At 45.0% G+C, this 20,295-nt stretch overlaps 1 protein-coding gene across 3 annotated transcripts in view; it reads left to right on the top strand.

Moving 5' to 3' along the window:
• LOC106597401 (collagen alpha-1(XIV) chain) overlaps positions 1-20,295 on the top strand; it is a 232,517-nt gene that overhangs the window by 44,762 nt on the left and 167,460 nt on the right. For all 3 annotated transcript variants that reach the window (XM_082975949.1, XM_082975951.1, XM_082975950.1), the window contains exons 6-16: positions 1,661-1,822; positions 3,263-3,423; positions 4,787-4,916; positions 5,137-5,282; positions 8,362-8,491; positions 10,196-10,335; positions 10,736-10,862; positions 13,133-13,272; positions 16,181-16,313; positions 16,645-16,680; positions 18,338-18,480. In XM_082975949.1, coding sequence (XP_082832075.1) covers positions 1,661-1,822; positions 3,263-3,423; positions 4,787-4,916; positions 5,137-5,282; positions 8,362-8,491; positions 10,196-10,335; positions 10,736-10,862; positions 13,133-13,272; positions 16,181-16,313; positions 16,645-16,680; positions 18,338-18,480 — 1,448 coding nt within the window. The remainder of the gene's footprint in view (positions 1-1,660; positions 1,823-3,262; positions 3,424-4,786; positions 4,917-5,136; positions 5,283-8,361; positions 8,492-10,195; positions 10,336-10,735; positions 10,863-13,132; positions 13,273-16,180; positions 16,314-16,644; positions 16,681-18,337; positions 18,481-20,295) is intronic.

The raw sequence follows: 20,295 nt of genomic DNA, 5'->3' as shown, positions 1-20,295 counted from the left end.
ACTGAAATAAGACATTTACATAAGTATTCAGACCCTTTCCTCAGTACTTTGTTGAAGTATTTTCAGGTCTCTCCAGAGATGTTCGATTGGGTTCAAATCCGGGCTCTGGCTGGGCCACTCAAGGACATTCAGAGACTTGTCGCGAAGCCACTCCTGCGTTGTCTTGGCTGTGTGCTTAGGGTCGTTGTCCTGTTGGAAGGTGAACCTTTGCCCCAGTCTGAGGCCCTGAGTGCTCTGGCACAGGTTTTCATCAAGTATCTCTCTGTACTTTGCTCCATTCATCTTTGCCGCAATGCTGACTAGCTTGACATTCAGGCTAAAGAGTTCATCAGACCAAAGAATCTTGTTTCTCATGGTCTGACAATCTTTAGGTGCCTTTTGGCAAACGCCAAGCAGTTTGTCATGTGCATTTTACATGACAGCCTGCTGGAAGGTTCTCCCATCTCCACAGAGGAACTCTAGAGCTCTGTCTGATTGACCATAGGGTTCTTGGTTACTCCCTGACCAAGGCCCTTCTCCCCCCATTGCTCAGTTTGGCCGGGCGGCCAGCTCTAGGAAGAGTCTTGGTGGTTCCAAACTTCTTCCACTTAAGAATGATGGAGGCCACTGTGTTCTTGGAGACCTTCAATGCTGCAGAAATGTTTAGGTACCCTTCTCCAGATCTGTGCCTTGACACAATCCTGTCTCGGAGCTATACGGACAATTCCTTTGACCTCATGGTTTGGTTTTTGCTCTGACATGCACTGTCAACTGTAGGACCTTTATTTAGACAGACGTGTGCCTTTACCAATCATGTCCAATCAATTGAATTTACCACAGGTGGACTCCAATCAAGTTGTAGAAACATCTCAAGGATGATCAATGGAAACAGGATGCACCTGAGCTCAATTTCTTGTTTCATAGCAAAGGGTCTGAATACTTATATAAATAAGGTATTTTTTTATTATTTTTTATTTGCAAAAATATCTAAAAACCTGTTTTCGCTTTGTCATTATGGGTTATTGTGATGTCATTATGGGGTATTGTGTGTAGATTGGTGAGGATTTTTTTTATATAATACATTTTAGAATAAGGCTGTAATGTAACATTTTCAAGGGGTCTGAATACTTTCCGAAGGCACAGTATATTTATGCTGTGGGACTTGATGTTGTCAGTAGGACACAGTTAGTGTGCCATGAATGTTGTTTTAGAGGTAAAGGCTGACATGGTGACACATTTGGATACACTTTTGTCCTTTGTGTTATGTTAAGGGAAACAAAAGGAAACGGATAGATCTTGATCTTGATCTTGATCTTAATCTAAATCTAAATCTTGATCTAAATCTTGATCTTGATCTAAATCTTGATCTAAATCTTAATCTAGATCTTAAACTTGATCTAAATCTTAATCTAGATCTTAAACTTGATCTAGATCTAAATCTTAATCTAAATCTTAATCTAAATCTTAATCTTGATCTAAATCTTGATCTAAATCTTAATCTAAATCTTAATCTAGATCTTAATCTTGATCTAAATCTTGATCTTAATCTTGATCTAGATCTTAATCTTGATCTAAATCTTGATCTAAATCGTAATCTAAATCTTAATCTTAATCTTGATCTTGATCTTAGTGCTCTCTCTCCCTTGATCTTGATCTTAGTGCTCTCTCTCCCTGTGTGCAGGTGTAAAGAATGCTGATGAGAATGAGCTGAGGGCCATAGCTTCTGAGCCTGACAACACTCATGTGTACAACGTGGCAGACTTCAGCATCATGAGCTCTATCGTAGAGGGACTGACCCAGATAGTCTGTGAACGGGTAGAGGAGCAGGATAAGGAGATCAAAGGTGAACAAATCAAATCCGAGAGCAAAGACGTTGACACTTCAGTCCTCATTCTACTGTATATCTTTACAGTACATACTGTCTCATTCACTTAGACATAGTGCCCAGTCTTCAGTCATCATTCTACTGTATGTCTTTACAGTACATACTGTCTCATTCACTTAGACATAGTGCCCAGTCTTCAGTCATCATACTGCTGTATATCTTTACAGTACATACTGTCTCATTCACTTAGACATAGTGCCCAGTCTTCAGTCCTCATTCTACTGTATGTCTTTACAGTACATACTGTCTCATTCACTTAGACATAGTGCCCAGTCTTCAGTCCTCATTCTACTGTATGTCTTTACAGTACATACTGTCTCATTCACTTAGACATAGTGCCCAGTCTTCAGTCCTCATACTACTGTATATATTTACAGTACATACTGTCTCATTCACTTAGATATAGTGCCCAGTCTTTAATATTGAGCAGTCCTCAGGTTGTCACTACAAATCTGAGCTGAAATAACTTCTGTCTGTTTGATACACTTCATACTTAATCATCATGCAGAATCATCATAATGCTGCCCATATGTAGTGTATACTGAATAAATATGCACTTAGACATACATACTTAGAAAAAAGGGTTCCAAAAGGGTTCTTCGGCTGTCCCCATAGGAATACCTTTTTTGGTTACAGGTAGAACCCTTCTGGGTTCCATTTAGAACCCTCTATGGAAAGAGTTCTACATGGAACCCAAAAGGGTTCAACCTGGAGCCAAAACGGTTCTAGTTGGAACCAAAAATAGTTCTTTATAGGGTTCTCCTATGGGGACAGCCGAAGAACCCTTTTAGGTTCTAGATAGCATATTTTATTTCTAAGAGTGTACAGTACAAACTTTCCAGACCATACATTCTCTAACGATCCGCTGTAATGTCTCTCCAGAGGAGACGGCAAGTCAGGAGACACAGGACCGAGTGACATCAACATGTCCATACAGTATACTGTACAGTCTTTCACCTTAGATGATGCTATCCTGTACTATCTGAATGTCTGTTCCTCTAGGAGAGTCTGCAGAACAGGAGACACAGGGAGCTCCTCAGGACCGAGGGACATCAACATGTCCATACAGTATACTGTACAGTCTTTCACCTTAGATGATGCTATCCTGTACTATCTGAATGTCTGTTCCTCTAGGAGAGTCTGCAGAACAGGAGACACAGGGAGCTCCTCAGGACCGAGGGACATCAACATGTCCATACAGTATACTGTACAGTCTTTCACCTTAGATGATGCTATCCTGTACTATCTGAATGTCTGTTCCTCTAGGAGAGTCTGCAGAACAGGAGACACAGGGAGCTCCTCAGGACCGAGGGACATCAACATGTCCATACAGTATACTGTACAGTCTTTCACCTTAGATGATGCTATCCTGTACTATCTGAATGTCTGTTCCTCTAGGAGAGTCTGCAGAACAGGAGACACAGGGAGCTCCTCAGGACCTAGTGACATCAGAGGTGACAGCCAGGAGTTTCAGGGTGTCCTGGAGTCACGCTCCCGGCAGTGTAGAGAAGTACCGTGTGGTGTACTACCCTGCTACCCAGGGAGGACGGCCTGAAGAGGTATACACACTCCATCTTACTCTCCCACCCAGTAGTTTTTTATGTCCATCTGCTGCAGGTGAAACCAAGGGGTTGGAACCCAAATTATTTTAGAATCGTTTCGTTCTGAATAGAATCACAATTTTATCCGTTCCGTTCCACTGTTCTGACCAGAAAAATAAAGTTCTGAACCGGTTCAAACCTCAAAGTACCAGTTTATATTTTTCATTTCTGTTCCTTTTTTAACCTTTGAAATAGACAGTTGTTTACATTTAGCTCATTAAATGACTTCACCAATCAGTGCAGATAGAACAGGCAAGATGCGACTGACATTTTGCGGGTGGGGAGAGAGCAAGAGAGGGTGGAGGCTCGAAGAGCTGGGCATCTTGTTATGAAGTGCATTATCTGACACAGGTCCACAGAATTCTACCTAGGAAGAGCGGCTTCTATGGAGGAACTTTGAATGTCCTTTGAGCTAGCTAGCTAACAAGCTTGTGTGTGTAGAGTGGCACCAGAATTAAAAACACGTCTTACTTTTTTGTTGTTAGTAAATCCAACGTTAAACGTGATAACTAGGCCTACAGTATCATTAAATAACATTGAAAAAGTTTACCCATTCTTCTCTAGCTAATTAAAAATCTCTCTCCCTATCTTCTGAATCAAGCTTGTAACGTCAGTACAGTAGCCTCTGTGTCTGAGGGGGGAGGGGCAGGTAGTCTAAACACTCACAGTTAAAGATTTTCAACTTGCAGGCAGACACTGGAATACGTTTCTGAGTGACAGAGTGAGGGCTTTGCATAGGCGCTTTGTTGCATTCTTTTGTGGGGCTGGAAAAAATTCCTGGAACATAAAATTACGTTATTAACCGGTTCTCATGCTTTTAAAATAACGGTTCTGTTCCGGAACAGTATGGATCACTTTCGTTCCAGGTTCCGTTTCTATTCCTTGAAAAATGTACATTACTGGATGTATTCACTCAAGATGTTCAGGACAACTTTTCTGAATGTATTGACTCGAGATGTTCAGTCTCTGTGTATCTCTCTGAACCAGTCTCTGTGTATCTCTCTGACCCAGTCTCTGTGTATCTCTGTGTATCTCTCTGACCCAGTCTCCATGTATCTCTGTGTATCTCTCTGTCCCAGTATCTGTGTATCTCTCTGACCCAGTATCTGTGTATCTCTCTGACCCAGTCTCTGTGTATCTCTGTGTATCTCTCTGACCCAGGATCTGTGTATCTCTCTGACCCAGTCTCTGTGTATCTCTGTGTATCTCTCTGACCCAGTATCTGTGTATCTCTCTGACCCAGTCTCTGTGTATCTCTCTGACCCAGTATCTGTTTATTTCTGTGTATCTCTTTGACCCAGTCTCTTTGTATCTCTCCCAGGCTGTGGTGGACGGCACAGAGAACTCTGTGGTTCTGCGGTATCTCAACTCCTTAACAGAGTACCAGTTAGCTGTGTTTGCTGTGTACACCAGCTCAGCTAGCGAGGCACTTCGTGGCAGCGAGACCACATGTGAGTCCACCTCCCTTCTCATTGTCAGCAAGACTATTTTCTATACTTGTTCTTTTTTCCCTCAACTCCTGGGCCAAGTTGGATGTGTGTAAACATACTCTTTCACCTGGGTTTAACCCAATTCTCTCTGTGTGTCTGTGTGTGTCTGTGTGTATCTGTGTGTATGTGTCTGTTCGTTCCTGTGTGTGTGCGTTCCTGCGTGTGTTCACGTGTGTCTCAGTGGCTCTCCCCATGGTGAACGGCCTGGAGCTGTACGACGTTACCCACAACACCATGCGGGCGCGGTGGAGCGGTGTGCAGGGCGTCTCGGGGTACATGGTCCTATACGCCCCCCTGACCAAGGACGGGGCCTCCGACGAGAAAGAGGTACCCCAGCCGGAGGGCCGAGAGCCTGTGTGGGATCGGTCTGGGGGAGGGTTCTTCCTGGAGGGGCTGCTGGGGGTCCGTTTCTCTTTTCTCCTGATGAAATACAGCATGGATAATCCCTAGTTCCTAAACCACAGGACCACCGGGGATGGGAGGCCTTGTGTCAGTAGATCTGGTGCTGAACTGAACCTCCAGCAGCACCCTGGTGATCTGGAGGCTCCAGAGGCTTATTGGATTTGGTGGTGTCATGGAGGAAGGAGAGGCCTCAATAAGAGTACTTCCTCTGTCCCTGTCCCCGTCCCCATCCCCGTCTTTGTCCCTGTCTCTGTCCCTGTCCCTGTCTCTGTTTCTGTCCCTGTACCTGTCCCTATCTCTGTCCCCGTCCCCGTCCCTGTCCCTGTCTCTGTCCCTGTCTCTGTCCCTGTCCCTGTCCCCGTCACCGTCCCTGTCTCTGTCTCTGTCTTTGTCTCTGTCTTTGTCCCTGTCCCTATCTCTGTCCATGTATCTGTCCCTGTCCCTGTCCCCGTCCCTGTCCCCGTCACCGTCCCTGTCTCTGTCTTTGTCCCCGTCCCCGTCTCTGTCTTTGTCCCTGTCCCCGTCCCCGTCTCTGTCTCTGTCTTTGTCCCCGTCCCTGTCTCTCTCTTTGTCCCTGTCCCTATCTCTGTCCATGTATCTGTCCCTGTCCCTGTCTCTAGAAAACATGTTGCAGTTTTAAAGAAACTTTGCTTCAATTCTACTCATTTTGCCATGGGGCAGAGAGAAGATTTAGCAATGTTATAACTAATTTCATGCAATTCTACTCATTTTGCCATGGGGCAGAAAGGAAAATTAGCTGTTTTACATTTTGCCATAGGGTGGATTTTAGCATTTTTTAATATGATATCTGAGCGACACTGACTAACAAAATCAATGGGGCCCCTGGTCGGTATTTCAACCATGATAGCAAGTTTAGATAGCTGTCCGCTAAACTCACTGACGTGGGCTAATTGACTGACTATCAGTGACTGACATAACAAGAGAAAACTGATGATGCACAACCACATGTAGAAATGTCACCTTGTGTATTCTACTGTTCTACCTAGCAACAGTAAGTTGAGACCCCGATTGAGTTTCTAATATATATACACTGCTCAAAAAAATAAAGGGAACACTTAAACAACATAATGTAACTCCAAGTCAATCACACTTCTGTGAAATCAAACTGTCCACTTAGGAAGCAACACTGATTGACAATAAATTTCACATGCTGTTGTGCAAATGGAATAGACAACAGGTGGAAATTATAGGCAATTAGCAAGACACCCCCAATAAAGGAGTGGTTCTGCAGGTGGGGACCACAGACCACTTCTCAGTTCCTATGCTTCCTGGCTGATGTTTTGGTCACTTTTGAATGCTGGCGGTGCTTTCACTCTAGTGGTAGCATGAGACGGAGTCTACAAACAACACAAGTGGCTCAGGTAGTGCAGCTCATCCAGGATGGCACATCAATGCGAGCTGTGGCAAGAAGGTTTGCTGTGTCTGTCAGCGTAGTGTCCAGAGCATGGAGGCGCTACCAGGAGACAGGCCAGTACATCAGGAGACGTGGAGGAGGCCGTAGGAGGGCAACAACCCAGCAGCAGGACCGCTTTGTGCAAGGAGGAGCAGGAGGAGCACTGCCAGAGCCCTGCAAAATTACCTCCAGCAGGCCACAAATGTGCATGTGTCTGCTCAAACGGTCAGAAACAGACTCCATGAGGGTGGTATGAGGACCCGACGTCCACAGGTGGGGGTTGTGCTTACAGCCCAACACCGTGCAGGACGTTTGGCATTTGCCAGAGAACACCAAGATTGGCAAATTCGCCACTGGCGCCCTGTGCTCTTCACAGATGAAAGCAGGTTCACACTGAGCACGTGACAGACGTGACAGAGTCTGGAGACGCCGTGGAGAACGTTCTGCTGCCTGCAACATCCTCCAGCATGACCGGTTTGGCGGTGGGTCAGTCATGGTGTGGGGTGGCATTTCTTTCGGGGGCCGCACAGCCCTCCATGTGCTCGCCAGAGGTAGCCTGACTGCGATTAGGTATCGAGATGAGATCCTCAGACCCCTTGTGAGACCATATGCTGGTGCGGTTGGCCCTGGGTTCCTCCTAATGCAAGACAATGCTAGACCTCATGTGGCTGGAGTGTGTCAGCAGTTCCTGCAAGAGGAAGGCATTGATGCTATGGACTGGCCCGCCTGTTCCCCAGACCTGAATCCAATTGAGCACATCTGGGACATCATGTCTCGCTCCATCCACCAACGCCACGTTGCACCACAGACTGTCCAGGAGTTGGCGGATGCTTTAGTCCAGGTCTGGGAGGAGATCCCTCAGGAGACCATCCGCCACCTCATCAGGAGCATGCCCAGGCGTTGTAGGGAGGTCATACAGGCACGTGGAGGCCACACACACACTACTGAGCCTCATTTTGACTTGTTTTAAGGACATTACATCAAAGTTGGATCAGCCTGTAGTGTGGTTTTCCACTTTAATTTTGAGTGTGACTCCAAATCCAGACCTCCATGGGTTGATAAATTGGATTTCCATTGATTATTTTTGTGTGATTTTGTTGTCAGCACATTCAACTATGTAAAGAAAAAAGTATTTAATAAGATTATTTCTTTAATTCAGATCTAGGATGTGTTGTTTAAGTGTTCCCTTTATTTTTTTGAGCAGTATATATATTATGGGGAACTTTGGTTTAACCAAACTCTCTGTGTGGGCCGCGGGCCGGATTATTCCACAAGATAAACGACTCTGCTTTTTCTACAGTATTGCGTGCCTCAGAAATAATACTGTACATTCTGTAAAGCTGTTTTCAGACAGTGCAAAGAAGTTACATGTTTCATGTGGAATTATTCTCCATGCTAATCAGGCTTCCAGATGGTGCATCTTGGCTTGAGTCCCAACAGTACCCTGTTCCCCATATAGTCCACTACATTAGTCCACTACGCAAGTAGTGCACTATATAAGGAATAGGTTGTAATTTTGGACTCACACCACTGTGTCATCTGGACCTTCACTGATGCCATGCTTTCCCATTTCCCCCTTTAAACCAACAGATGAAGGTGTCAGATGCAGTAACTGATCTGGAGCTGGAGGACTTGACTCCTGCTACGGAGTACACTGTGACAGTCTATGCCATGTATGGAGAAGAAGCTAGCGATCCTATGACTAGCCAGCAGACCACCTGTAAGTGTCCTCTTAAACCTACTGTAAAATATTCAACAATTCAGATAAAGGACAGATATACTGTAGGTCTTCCTGAGGACAGATATACTGCAGGTCTTCCTGAGGACAGATATACTGTAGGTCTTCCTGAGGACAGATATACTGTAGGTCTTCCTGAGGACAGATATACTGTAGGTCTTCCTGAGGACAGATATACTGAAGGTCTTCCTGAGGACAGATATACTGTAGGTCTTCCTGAGGACAGATATACTGTAGGTCTTCCTGAGGACAGATATACTGTAGGTCTTCCTGAGGACAGATATACTGAAGGTCTTCCTGAGGACAGATATACTGTAGGTCTTCCTGAGGACAGATATACTGAAGGTCTTCCTGAGGACAGATATACTGAAGGTCTTCCTGAGGACAGATATACTGCAGGTCTTCCTGAGGACAGATATACTGTAGGTCTTCCTGAGGACAGATATACTGTAGGTCTTCCTGAGGACAGATATACTGTAGGTCTTCCTGAGGACAGATATACTGCAGGTCTTCCTGAGGACAGATATACTGTAGGTCTTCCTGAGGACAGATATACTGTAGGTCTTCCTGAGGTCAGATATACTGAAGGTCTTCCTGAGGACAGATATACTGTAGGTCTTCCTGAGGACAGATATACTGTAGGTCTTCCTGAGGACAGATATACTGTAGGTCTTCCTGAGGACAGATATACTGTAGGTCTTCCTGAGGACAGATATACTGTAGGTCTTCCTGAGGACAGATATACTGAAGGTCTTCCTGAGGACAGATATACTGCAGGTCTTCCTGAGGACAGATATACTGTAGGTCTTCCTGAGGACAGATATACTGTAGGTCTTCCTGAGGACAGATATACTGAAGGTCTTCCTGAGGACAGATATACTGTAGGTCTTCCTGAGGACAGATATACTGAAGGTCTTCCTGAGGACAGATATACTGTAGGTCTTCCTGAGGACAGATATACTGTAGGTCTTCCTGAGGACAGATATACTGTAGGTCTTCCTGAGGACAGATATACTGTAGGTCTTCCTGAGGACAGATATACTGTAGGTCTTCCTGAGGACAGATATACTGAAGGTCTTCCTGAGGACAGATATACTGTAGGTCTTCCTGAGGACAGATATACTGCAGGTTTTCCTGAGGACAGATATACTGAAGGTCTTCCTGAGGACAGATATACTGTAGGTCTTCCTGAGGACAGATATACTGAAGGTCTTCCTGAGGACAGATATACTGAAGGTCTTCCTGAGGACAGATATACTGTAGGTCTTCCTGAGGACAGATATACTGTAGGTCTTCCTGAGGACAGATATACTGTAGGTCTTCCTGAGGACAGATATACTGAAGGTCTTCCTGAGGACAGATATACTGTAGGTCTTCCTGAGGACAGATATACTGAAGGTCTTCCTGAGGACAGATATACTGAAGGTCTTCCTGAGGACAGATATACTGTAGGTCTTCCTGAGGACAGATATACTGAAGGTCTTCCTGAGGACAGATATACTGTAGGTCTTCCTGAGGACAGATATACTGAAGGTCTTCCTGAGGACAGATATGGTGTCTTCAGAAGTTGTAGCTGTATAGCACTTAGTGACAACTGCTGATGGAAAAAGGGCTCTGTAAATACATTTGATTGATTGATTGATCTCTACAACATGACATTTTGAGTTAACCCTTTTGTGTCTGCAGTACCACTGAGCCCTCCCAAGAACCTTGTGTTCTCTGAGGTGGACCACAACTCAGCCAAACTGTCGTGGGAAGCTGCCTCTAGGAAGGTGACAGGATACCGCATCATGTACGTCAAGACTGACGGGCTAAAGACTGATGAGGTGAGAGACAACACTAGGGGATTTAACCTAGAACAAGACTAGGGGATTTAACCTAGAACAAGACTAGGGGATTTAACCTAGAACAAGACTAGGGGATTTAACCTAGAACAAGACTAGGGGATTTAACCTAGAGTTACCCATATATTACATCTGACTTCCTTCTCTGTCTGTCTGTCTGTCTGTCTGTCTGTCTGTCTGTCTGTCTGTCTGTCTGTCTGTCTGTCTGTCTGTCTGTCTGTCTGTCTGTCTGTCTGTCTGTCTGTCTGTCTGTCTGTCTGTCTGTCTGTCTGTCTGTCTGTCTGTCTGTCTGTCTGTCTGTCTGTGTCTTCTCTCTCTCTTCTCTCATTACTGTGTGTCTCTCTCTCTTCTGTCAATACTGTGTGTCTCTGTTTCCCCTTAGGTGGATGTGGGTCCAGTCACGTCCTGGACTCTGAATGACCTGACGTCTGCAAGGGAGTATGAGGTAGCCATCTTTGGGATCTACGACGAGGGCCAATCAGAAGCCCTCTCTGGCAGCTTCACCACCGGTAAGAACCAATCAGAGTCTCTCAGAGTAGTGCCAGATGAGCAGGGTTTGCACTTTAGGAGCTATTTTATTGGTACTAATGGTACTAACCAGGTCAGAATAGGACTGTAGTATGAGTTCTTCCTATTGGTACTAACCAGGTCAGAATAGGACTGTAGTATGAGTTCTTCCTATTGGTACTAACCAGGTCAGAATAGGACTGTAGTATGAGTTCTTCCTATTGGTACTAACCAGGTCAGAATAGGACTGTAGTATGAGTTCTTCCTATTGGTACTAACCAGGTCAGAATAGGACTGTAGTATGAGTTCTTCCTATTGGTACTAACCAGGTCAGAATAGGACTGTAGTATGAGTTCTTCCTATTGGTACTAACCAGGTCAGAATAGGACTGTAGTATGAGTTCTTCCTATTGGTACTAACCAGGTCAGAATAGGACTGTAGTATGAGTTCTTCCTATTGGTACTAACCAGGTCAGAATAGGACTGTAGTATGAGTTCTTCCTATTGGTACTAACCAGGTCAGAATAGGACTGTAGTATGAGTTCTTCCTATTGGTACTAACCAGGTCAGAATAGGACTGTAGTATGAGTTCTTCCTATTGGTACTAACCAGGTCAGAATAGGACTGTAGTATGAGTTCTTCCTATTGGTACTAACCAGGTCAGAATAGGACTGTAGTATGAGTTCTTCCTATTGGTACTAACCAGGTCAGAATAGGACTGTAGTATGAGTTCTTCCTATTGGTACTAACCAGGTCAGAATAGGACTGTAGTATGAGTTCTTCCTATTGGTACTAACCAGGTCAGAATAGGACTGTAGTATGAGTTCTTCCTATTGGTACTAACCAGGTCAGAATAGGACTGTAGTATGAGTTCTTCCTATTGGTACTAACCAGGTCAGAATAGGACTGTAGTATGAGTTCTTCCTATTGGTGCTAACCAGGTCAGAATAGGACTGTAGTATGAGTTCTTCCTATTGGTACTAACCAGGTCAGAATAGGACTGTAGTATGAGTTCTTCCTATTGGTACTAACCAGGTCAGAATAGGACTGTAGTATGAGTTCTTCCTATTGGTACTAACCAGGTCAGAATAGGACTGTAGTATGAGTTCTTCCTATTGGTACTAACCAGGTCAGAATAGGACTGTAGTATGAGTTCTTCCTATTGGTACTAACCAGGTCAGAATAGGACTGTAGTATGAGTTCTTCCTATTGGTACTAACCAGGTCAGAATAGGACTGTAGTATGAGTTCTTCCTATTGGTACTAACCAGGTCAGAATAGGACTGTAGTATGAGTTCTTCCTATTGGTGCTAACCAGGTCAGAATAGGACTGTAGTATGAGTTCTTCCTATTGGTGCTAACCAGGTCAGAATAGGACTGTAGTATGAGTTCTTCCTATTGGTACTAACCAGGTCAGAATAGGACTGTAGTATGAGTTCTTCCTATTGGTGCTAACCAGGTCAGAATAGGACTGTAGTATGAGTTCTTCCTATTGGTACTAACCAGGTCAGAATAGGACTGTAGTATGAGTTCTTCCTATTGGTACTAACCAGGTCAGAATAGGACTGTAGTATGAGTTCTTCCTATTGGTACTAACCAGGTCAGAATAGGACTGTAGTATGAGTTCTTCCTAATGGTACTAACCAGGTCAGAATAGGACTGTAGTATGAGTTCTTCCTATTGGTGCTAACCAGGTCAGAATAGGACTGTAGTATGAGTTCTTCCTATTGGTACTAACCAGGTCAGAATAGGACTGTAGTATGAGTTCTTCCTATTGGTACTAACCAGGTCAGAATAGGACTGTAGTATGAGTTCTTCCTATTGGTGCTAACCAGGTCAGAATAGGACTGTAGTATGAGTTCTTCCTATTGGTACTAACCAGGTCAGAATAGGACTGTAGTATGAGTTCTTCCTATTGGTACTAACCAGGTCAGAATAGGACTGTAGTATGAGTTCTTCCTATTGGTACTAACCAGGTCAGAATAGGACTGTAGTATGAGTTCTTCCTATTGGTACTAACCAGGTCAGAATAGGACTGTAGTATGAGTTCTTCCTATTGGTACTAACCAGGTCAGAATAGGACTGTAGTATGAGTTCTTCCTATTGGTACTAACCAGGTCAGAATAGGACTGTAGTATGAGTTCTTCCTATTGGTACTAACCAGGTCAGAATAGGACTGTAGTATGAGTTCTTCCAGTCAGAAGTGATGTGTGTTTTACTTCATGTTATATCTGATCTTCCTGTTCTGATGATGCTGTTTGATCTCTCTAATAGACCCTGTGCCAGGCCCTCTTGACCTCCAGGCCAGTGAGGTCACCGCAGAGAGCTTCCGGGTCAGCTGGGGTCACTCTGCTCCGGGCATCGTCCTCTACAAACTGACCTGGGCTCCTTATGATGGAGGGGACACTAAGGAGGTTGGTACTGGGACAATCCACTAAGGAGGTTGGTACTGGGATAACCCCCTAAGGAGGTTGGTATTGAGACAACCCACTAAGGAGGTTGGTACTGGGACAACCCACTAAGGAGGTTGGTACTGGGACAACCCACTAAGGAGGTTGGTACTGGGATAACCCACTAAGGAGGTTGGTACTGGGATAACCCACTAAGGAGGTTGGTACTGGGACAATCCACTAAGGAGGTTGGTACTGAGACAACCCACTAAGGAGGTTGGTACTGGGACATTCCACTAAGGAGGTTGGTACTGGGACAACCCACTAAGGAGGTTGGTACTGAGACAATCCACTAAGGAGGTTGGTACTGGGACAATCCACTAAGGAGGTTGGTACTGGGACAACCCACTAAGGAGGTTGGTACTGGGACAATCCACTAAGGAGGTTGGTACTGGGACAACCCACTAAGGAGGTTGGTACTGGGATAACCCAAAAGGGAAACCAGACCTGGATCAATACATTTGTCAAATGCTTCATGAGACTCTTGCTGCTCTTAATTTAGTTTGCCAGGTAAAATATAATACATGGAATAGTCCCAAAAGTGCAAACTCCAATACTCATAATCCAAGTTAGATACTTGACTTGATTGGATGCCTGATTGACTAGGTTTTTAGTGGCTGATATAACTGTGATCCTGGCTCAGATCCAAAGTGTTGATAATCTGTCCTTAACAAGAGAACATCAGCTGTAGAATGGCACAATGCTCCAGTCTCTAGCCAACTGGTGAAACATTAGCCTGGTCCCAGATCTGTTTCTGCTGTTTTGCCAACTCCTATGACAACAGCCATTGGAGGTGGCTATAAAGCACAAACTGTTATGGCCCCAGGCTAGTGAAATATGCTCTCTGAACTGACTGACCAGCCTCATTCCTGGGTCCTGACTGACTACTGTAGCTAGCTGGTCTTTACAGATAGCACTGCAGGTCAGCAGGTCGGTGTGTTTACCGGGAGTCACCGCAGCAGAAAATAATACACTGCTGACGCTGTGGAGTAGATACACTGTCTGTGTCTGTGAGGTAGGGTGGTGGAATGTTACTGTGGAGTAGATACACTGGGTGTGTCTGTGAGGTAGGGTGGTGGAATGTTACTGTGGAGTAGATACGCTGTCTGTGTCTGTGAGGTAGGGTGGTGGAATGTTACTGTGGAGTAGATAGACTGTCTGTGTCTGTGAGGTAGGGTGGTGGAATGTTACTGTGGAGTAGATACACTGTCTGTGTCTGTGAGGTAGGGTGGTGGAATGTTACTGTGGAGTAGATACACTGGGTGTGTCTGTGAGGTAGGGTGGTGGAATGTTACTGTGGAGTAGATACACTGGGTGTGTCTGTGAGGTAGGGTGGTGGAATGTTACTGTGGAGTAGATAGACTGTCTGTGTCTGTGAGGTAGGGTGGTGGAATGTTACTGTGGAGTAGATAGACTGTCTGTGTCTGTGAGGTAGGGTGGTGGAATGTTACTGTGGAGTAGATACACTGTCTGTGTCTGTGAGGTAGGGTGGTGGAATGTTACTGTGGAGTAGATAGACTGTCTGTGTCTGTGAGGTAGGGTGGTGGAATGTTACTGTGGAGTAGATACACTGTCTGTGTCTGTGAGGCAGGGTGGTGGAATGTTACTGTGGAGTAGATACACTGGGTGTGTCTGTGAGGTAGGGTGGTGGAATGTTACTGTGGAGTAGATACACTGGGTGTGTCTGTGAGGTAGGGTGGTGGAATGTTACTGTGGAGTAGATACACTGTCTGTGTCTGTGAGGTAGGGTGGTGGAATGTTACTGTGGAGTCGATACACTGTCTGTGTCTGTGAGGTAGGGTGGTGGAATGTTACTGTGGAGTAGATACGCTGTCTGTGTCTCTCATGGCACCCTGTTCCCTGTAAAGTGCATTACTTTGGATCTGAGCCCTATGTAGCAGAGCTGTGAGGCTGTGACTGTAGAGCTGTGAGGCTGCGACTGTAGAGCTGTGAGGCTGTGACTGTAGAGCTGTGAGGCTGGGACTGTAGAGCTGTGACTGTAGAGCTGTGAGGCTGTGACTGTTGAGCTGTAAGGCTGTGACTGTAGAGCTGTGAGGCTGTGACTGTAGAGCTGTGAGGCTGTGACTGTAGACCTGTGAGGCTGGGACTTTAGACCTGTGAGGCTGGGACTGTAGAGCTGTGAGGCTGTGACTTTAGACCTGTGAGGCTGTGACTGTAGAGCTGTGACTGTAGGCCTGTGAGGCTGTGACTGTAGAGCTGTGACTGTAGAGCTGTGAGGCTGTGACTGTAGAGCTGTGACTGTAGAGCTGTGAGGCTGTGACTGTAGGCCTGTGAGGCTGTGACTTTAGAGCTGTGACTGTAGAGCTGTGAGGCTGTGACTGTAGACCTGTGAGGCTGTGACTGTAGACCTGTGAGGCTGTGACTGTAGGCCTGTGAGGCTGTGATTGTAGAGCTGTGAGGCTGTGACTATGAAGTAGGGTGGTGGAGAGATTTTCCCACAAAACCCACCAATGCAGACTAGTTGAGTTAATCCATGAGAGAGCAGTGTATGATAATGATATTGATCATAGCAGGTGTATTTTATCCTTTCTGTTTCTCTCTCTCTCTCTCTCTCTCTCTCTCATCTCTCGTCTCTCTCTCTCACTACCTCTCTCTCTCTCTCTCTCTCTCTCTCTCTCTCTCTCTCTCGCTCACTACCTCTCTCTCTCTCTCTCTCTGTCTCTCTCTCTCTCTCTCTCTCTCTCTCTCTCTCTCTCTCTCTCTCTCTCTCTCTCTCTCTCTCTCTCGCTCACTACCTCTCTCTCTCTCTCTCTCTGTCTCTCTCTCTCTCTCTCTCTCTCTCTCTCTCTCTCTCTCTCTCTCTCTCTCTCTCCTCACTACCTCTCTCTCTATCTCTCTCTCTGTATTCTAGATGGTTCTAAGTGGTGATGTGGACTCCTTCCTCCTCAGTGGACTGAGCCCTAACACGGAGTATGAAGTGATGCTCCAAGCCATCTTCAAAGACCAATCAGAGAGTGATGCAGTGTTAGTGGTGGAGACAACACGTGAGAGAATAATGCAACTCAACTCATTCTCTATGCACCATACAGCAGTTCTGCAGTTTTACACCGTGACTTTAAATCAGACCTTATCTACAAAGGGCCAGGCTTTCACTCCAGCCATATCAGTAAGACTCCAGATTCAAGTATTGAACTAATCACTTTGTCCAATAGACTTAATGAGTTGAATCAGATGTGGTACTGCTTTGACTGGAGCTGCAGTCTGCACCCACACTGGGTATGCAACGTTGACAAATCTAAACTGTAGTACTTGATTTAGTTCTAGTATTGTATTTCTCTCTGTTTGTCTTACTAACTGCATCACTATTGTTTCCAGTTGCCAGGACAACAACGGTTGCCACTACAACGCCAGGTAATGAACTTTCTGACTGTTGTTTAAATTGTTCTTATTGGTCGAATGGAAAAGGCTGTTTTTCATGTTGTCACCAAGCGTTCTGCTCCCACAAGTCTCTCTGACTCGATTATAGTCCTGCCGAGAGCCACATGGTACCATATGGGACCAAACTGGAGTTTCCAAATTCAATCATCAAGGATTTACTACTTTTAAACTACTGTCGTATTTCTCAGGTCTGAAGTCATTTATACTCTTGTACCTGGGTTATGTCTTATATCTAGAGCTCAGAGTTATTCCTGGTGGACATTTAGTCTCTTCTACCTTGGTTATATCCCATAGCTACGGCTCAGAATTATTCCTGGTGGACATTTAGTCTCTTCTACCTTGGTTATATCTCATAGCTACGGCTCAGAATTATTCCTGGTGGACATTTAGTCTCTTCTACCTTGGTTAAATCTCATAGCTACGGCTCAGAGTTATTCCTGGTGGACATTTATTCTCTTCTACCTGGGTTATATCTTATATCTAGGGCTCAGAGTTATTCCTGGTGGACATTTACTCTCTTCTACCTGGGTTATATCTTATAGCTAGAGCTCAGAGTTATTCCTGGTGGACATTTAGTCTCTTGTACATGGGTTATATCTCATAGCTACGGCTCAGAATTATTCCTGGTGGACATTTAGTCTCTTCTACCTGGGTTATATCTCATAGCTACGGCTCAGAATTATTCCTGGTGGACATTTAGTCTCTTCTACCTGGGTTATATCTCATAGCTACGGCTCAGAATTATTCCTGGTGGACATTTAGTCTCTTCTACCTGGGTTATATCTCATAGCTACGGCTTAGAATTATTCCTGGTGGACATTTAGTCTCTTCTACCTGGGTTATATCTTATAGCTAGAGCTCAGAGTTATTCCTGGTGGACATTTAGTCTCTTCTACCTGGGTTATATCTCATAGCTACGGCTTAGAATTATTCCTGGTGGACATTTAGTCTCTTCTACCTGGGTTATATCTTATAGCTAGAGCTCAGAGTTATTCCTGGTGGACATTTAGTCTCTTGTACCTGGGTTATGTCTTATAGCTACGGCTTAGAATTATTCCTGGTGGACATTTAGTCTCTTCTACCTGGGTTATATCTTATATCTAGGGCTCAGAATTATTCCTGGTGGACATTTAGTCTCTTCTACCTGGGTTATGTCTTATATCTAGGGCTCAGAGTTATTCCTGGTGGACATGTAGTCTCTTCTACCTGGGTTATATCTTATATCTAGGGCTCAGAGTTATTCCTGGTGGACATGTAGTCTCCTGTACCTGGGTTATGTCTTATATCTAGGGCTGAGAGTTATTCCTGGTCAGGTAATGTGGTCAGGAGTGTTATCTCTTCGGCAGGGGTTGCTTTGCTTTGGTTTTAGAATGACTTGTTACTTGATCACGCTGGTATAAAGTGACAGACTAATCCTTGTTTACAAAGATGTGATTATTGACTGCATTGTGTTGTTAAATGACATGGTGCTGAATATCATGATTGTGATTGCATATATTGATGGTGAGTCATTTCATGTTATGAGAACTCAATCAGGTCTCTTGTCCAAGCTGTTATCAGCCAACTGGCCTGGTCAAAAGGATTCAATAAGTCAATACATTAATATCTCTGTGTTATCTGTCCCCTCCAGTGGTACGTCAGGCGGTGAGAGGCCTGCAGGTCCAGGAGGAGACCACCTACAGCCTGGAGGTGTCATGGCAGCTGGAGGATCCTAAGGTGGACCAGTACAGAGTCACCTACGTCAGCCTCACAGGAGACCGCAACGAGGAGTCAGTGAGTTTGGAGCTCGTTTAGAGGCAGAGACTGGCTATTTCTGAAGAAGGGTTTACTTGCAGTGATCATGATAAGTGGTGTACTGATTGTAAGTCACTCCTTATTCTCACTGGTCACACCGTCCTGCACCTTAGAAGCCGTGTCGTTGGTTGTACGCTAGGTTGTCAGTCAGTATAGAGAGAACTCACAGAGTTACCAGGCGTCTTACATCCCTTTGGGAATATGGCCAAAGATGGGCAGACATAGACTGTATGTGGAGTGTATCACAGAGGGGACGTTCAGAGGTCATTTTCCTATGTGTGTGTTGTAGGTAGATCACTCTGTGTAACTCAGCTCTGATCAGAAACCAAGCATCTTGCTTTGATGGTTTGACACCACACTGATCATCATGTCAGGCACCACACTGATCATCATGTTAGGCACCACACTGATCATCCTGTCAGGCACCACACTGATCATCATGTCAGGGAGGTTAGATCCTGATGACAGGACACGTTCTGTAGCTGTACCCATCCAGGGGTTAAATCCTGATGACAGGACACATTCTGTAGCTGTACCCATCCAGGGGTTAAATCCTGATGACAGGACACGTTCTGTAGCTGTACCCATCCAGGGGTTAAATCCTGATGACAGGACACGTTCTGTAGCTGTACCCATCCAGGGGTTAAATCCTGATGACAGGACACGTTCTGTAGCTGTACCCATCCAGGGGTTAAATCCTGATGACAGGACACGTTCTGTAGCTGTACCCATCCAGGGGTTAAATCCTGATGACAGGACACGTTCTGTAGCTGTACCCATCCAGGGGTTAAATCCTGATGACAGGACACGTTCTGTAGCTGTACCCATCCAGGGGTTAAATCCTGATGACAGGACACGTTCTGTAGCTGTACCCATCCAGGGGTTAAATCCTGATGACAGGACACGTTCTGTAGCTGTACCCATCCAGGGGTTAAATCCTGATGTCAGGACACATTCTGTAGCTGTACCCATCCAGGGGTTAAATCCTGATGACAGGACACGTTCTGTAGCTGTACCCATCCAAGGGTTAAATCCTGATGACAGGACACGTTATGTAGCTGTACCCATCCAGGGGTTAAATCCTGATGCCAGGACACATTCTGTAGCTGTACCCATCCAGGGGTTAAATCCTGATGTAAATGTGTAATTACTGTTGAGCATGTCTAATTTGTGTATCATTGTGGAATTAACTGGCTGACACAGTCACAGTGCTGTTTGAAAGGAACCAGATAAATTATTACCCATGCTCCTTTGGGGTCTCTGGAACCTAATGAAAGTCTTTGATTATTTGATCATGGTGGCTTAGTCACTGAACTAATTCCTGTAAGGCACAGAAATTGAGACACATGTCGATCCACTGATTAGTTTGACATACTGCATGGAGGCATAATATCTACACTCTTAGAGAAAAGGGTTCTTCTACTGTTCCCATAGGAGAACCCTTTTTGTTCCAGGTAGACCCCTCTGTAGAAAGGGTTCTACCTGGAGCCAAAAGGGTTCTCTGTGGGGACAGTCGAAGAACCCTTTAAGGTTCTAGATAGCATATTTTTGTCTAAGAGTGTACTGTCATACTTGCTGAAAAGACACCTCCAATTTGAAATCTGGTTGAAAACTGGTGGAACTCATTGTTGTCCTTTCAGTTGTCCTGTTTTATTGATCCTAAGGGTTTCCGATTAAGAACAGATACGTTTGGAATGTAAATCCTGGGTTTTTGCTGTTCTTCAGACAAAGCATTGACAACTTAACCCTTCTCTGTTATGTATATACCCTTCACAAAAATGTTATTTGTAGACA

Source organism: Salmo salar, chromosome 05 (assembly GCF_965601325.2).
Source record: "Salmo salar chromosome 05, fSalSal1, whole genome shotgun sequence".
NCBI lineage: Eukaryota > Metazoa > Chordata > Actinopteri > Salmoniformes > Salmonidae > Salmo > Salmo salar.
This window is presented reverse-complemented; position numbering and strand designations above follow the sequence as displayed.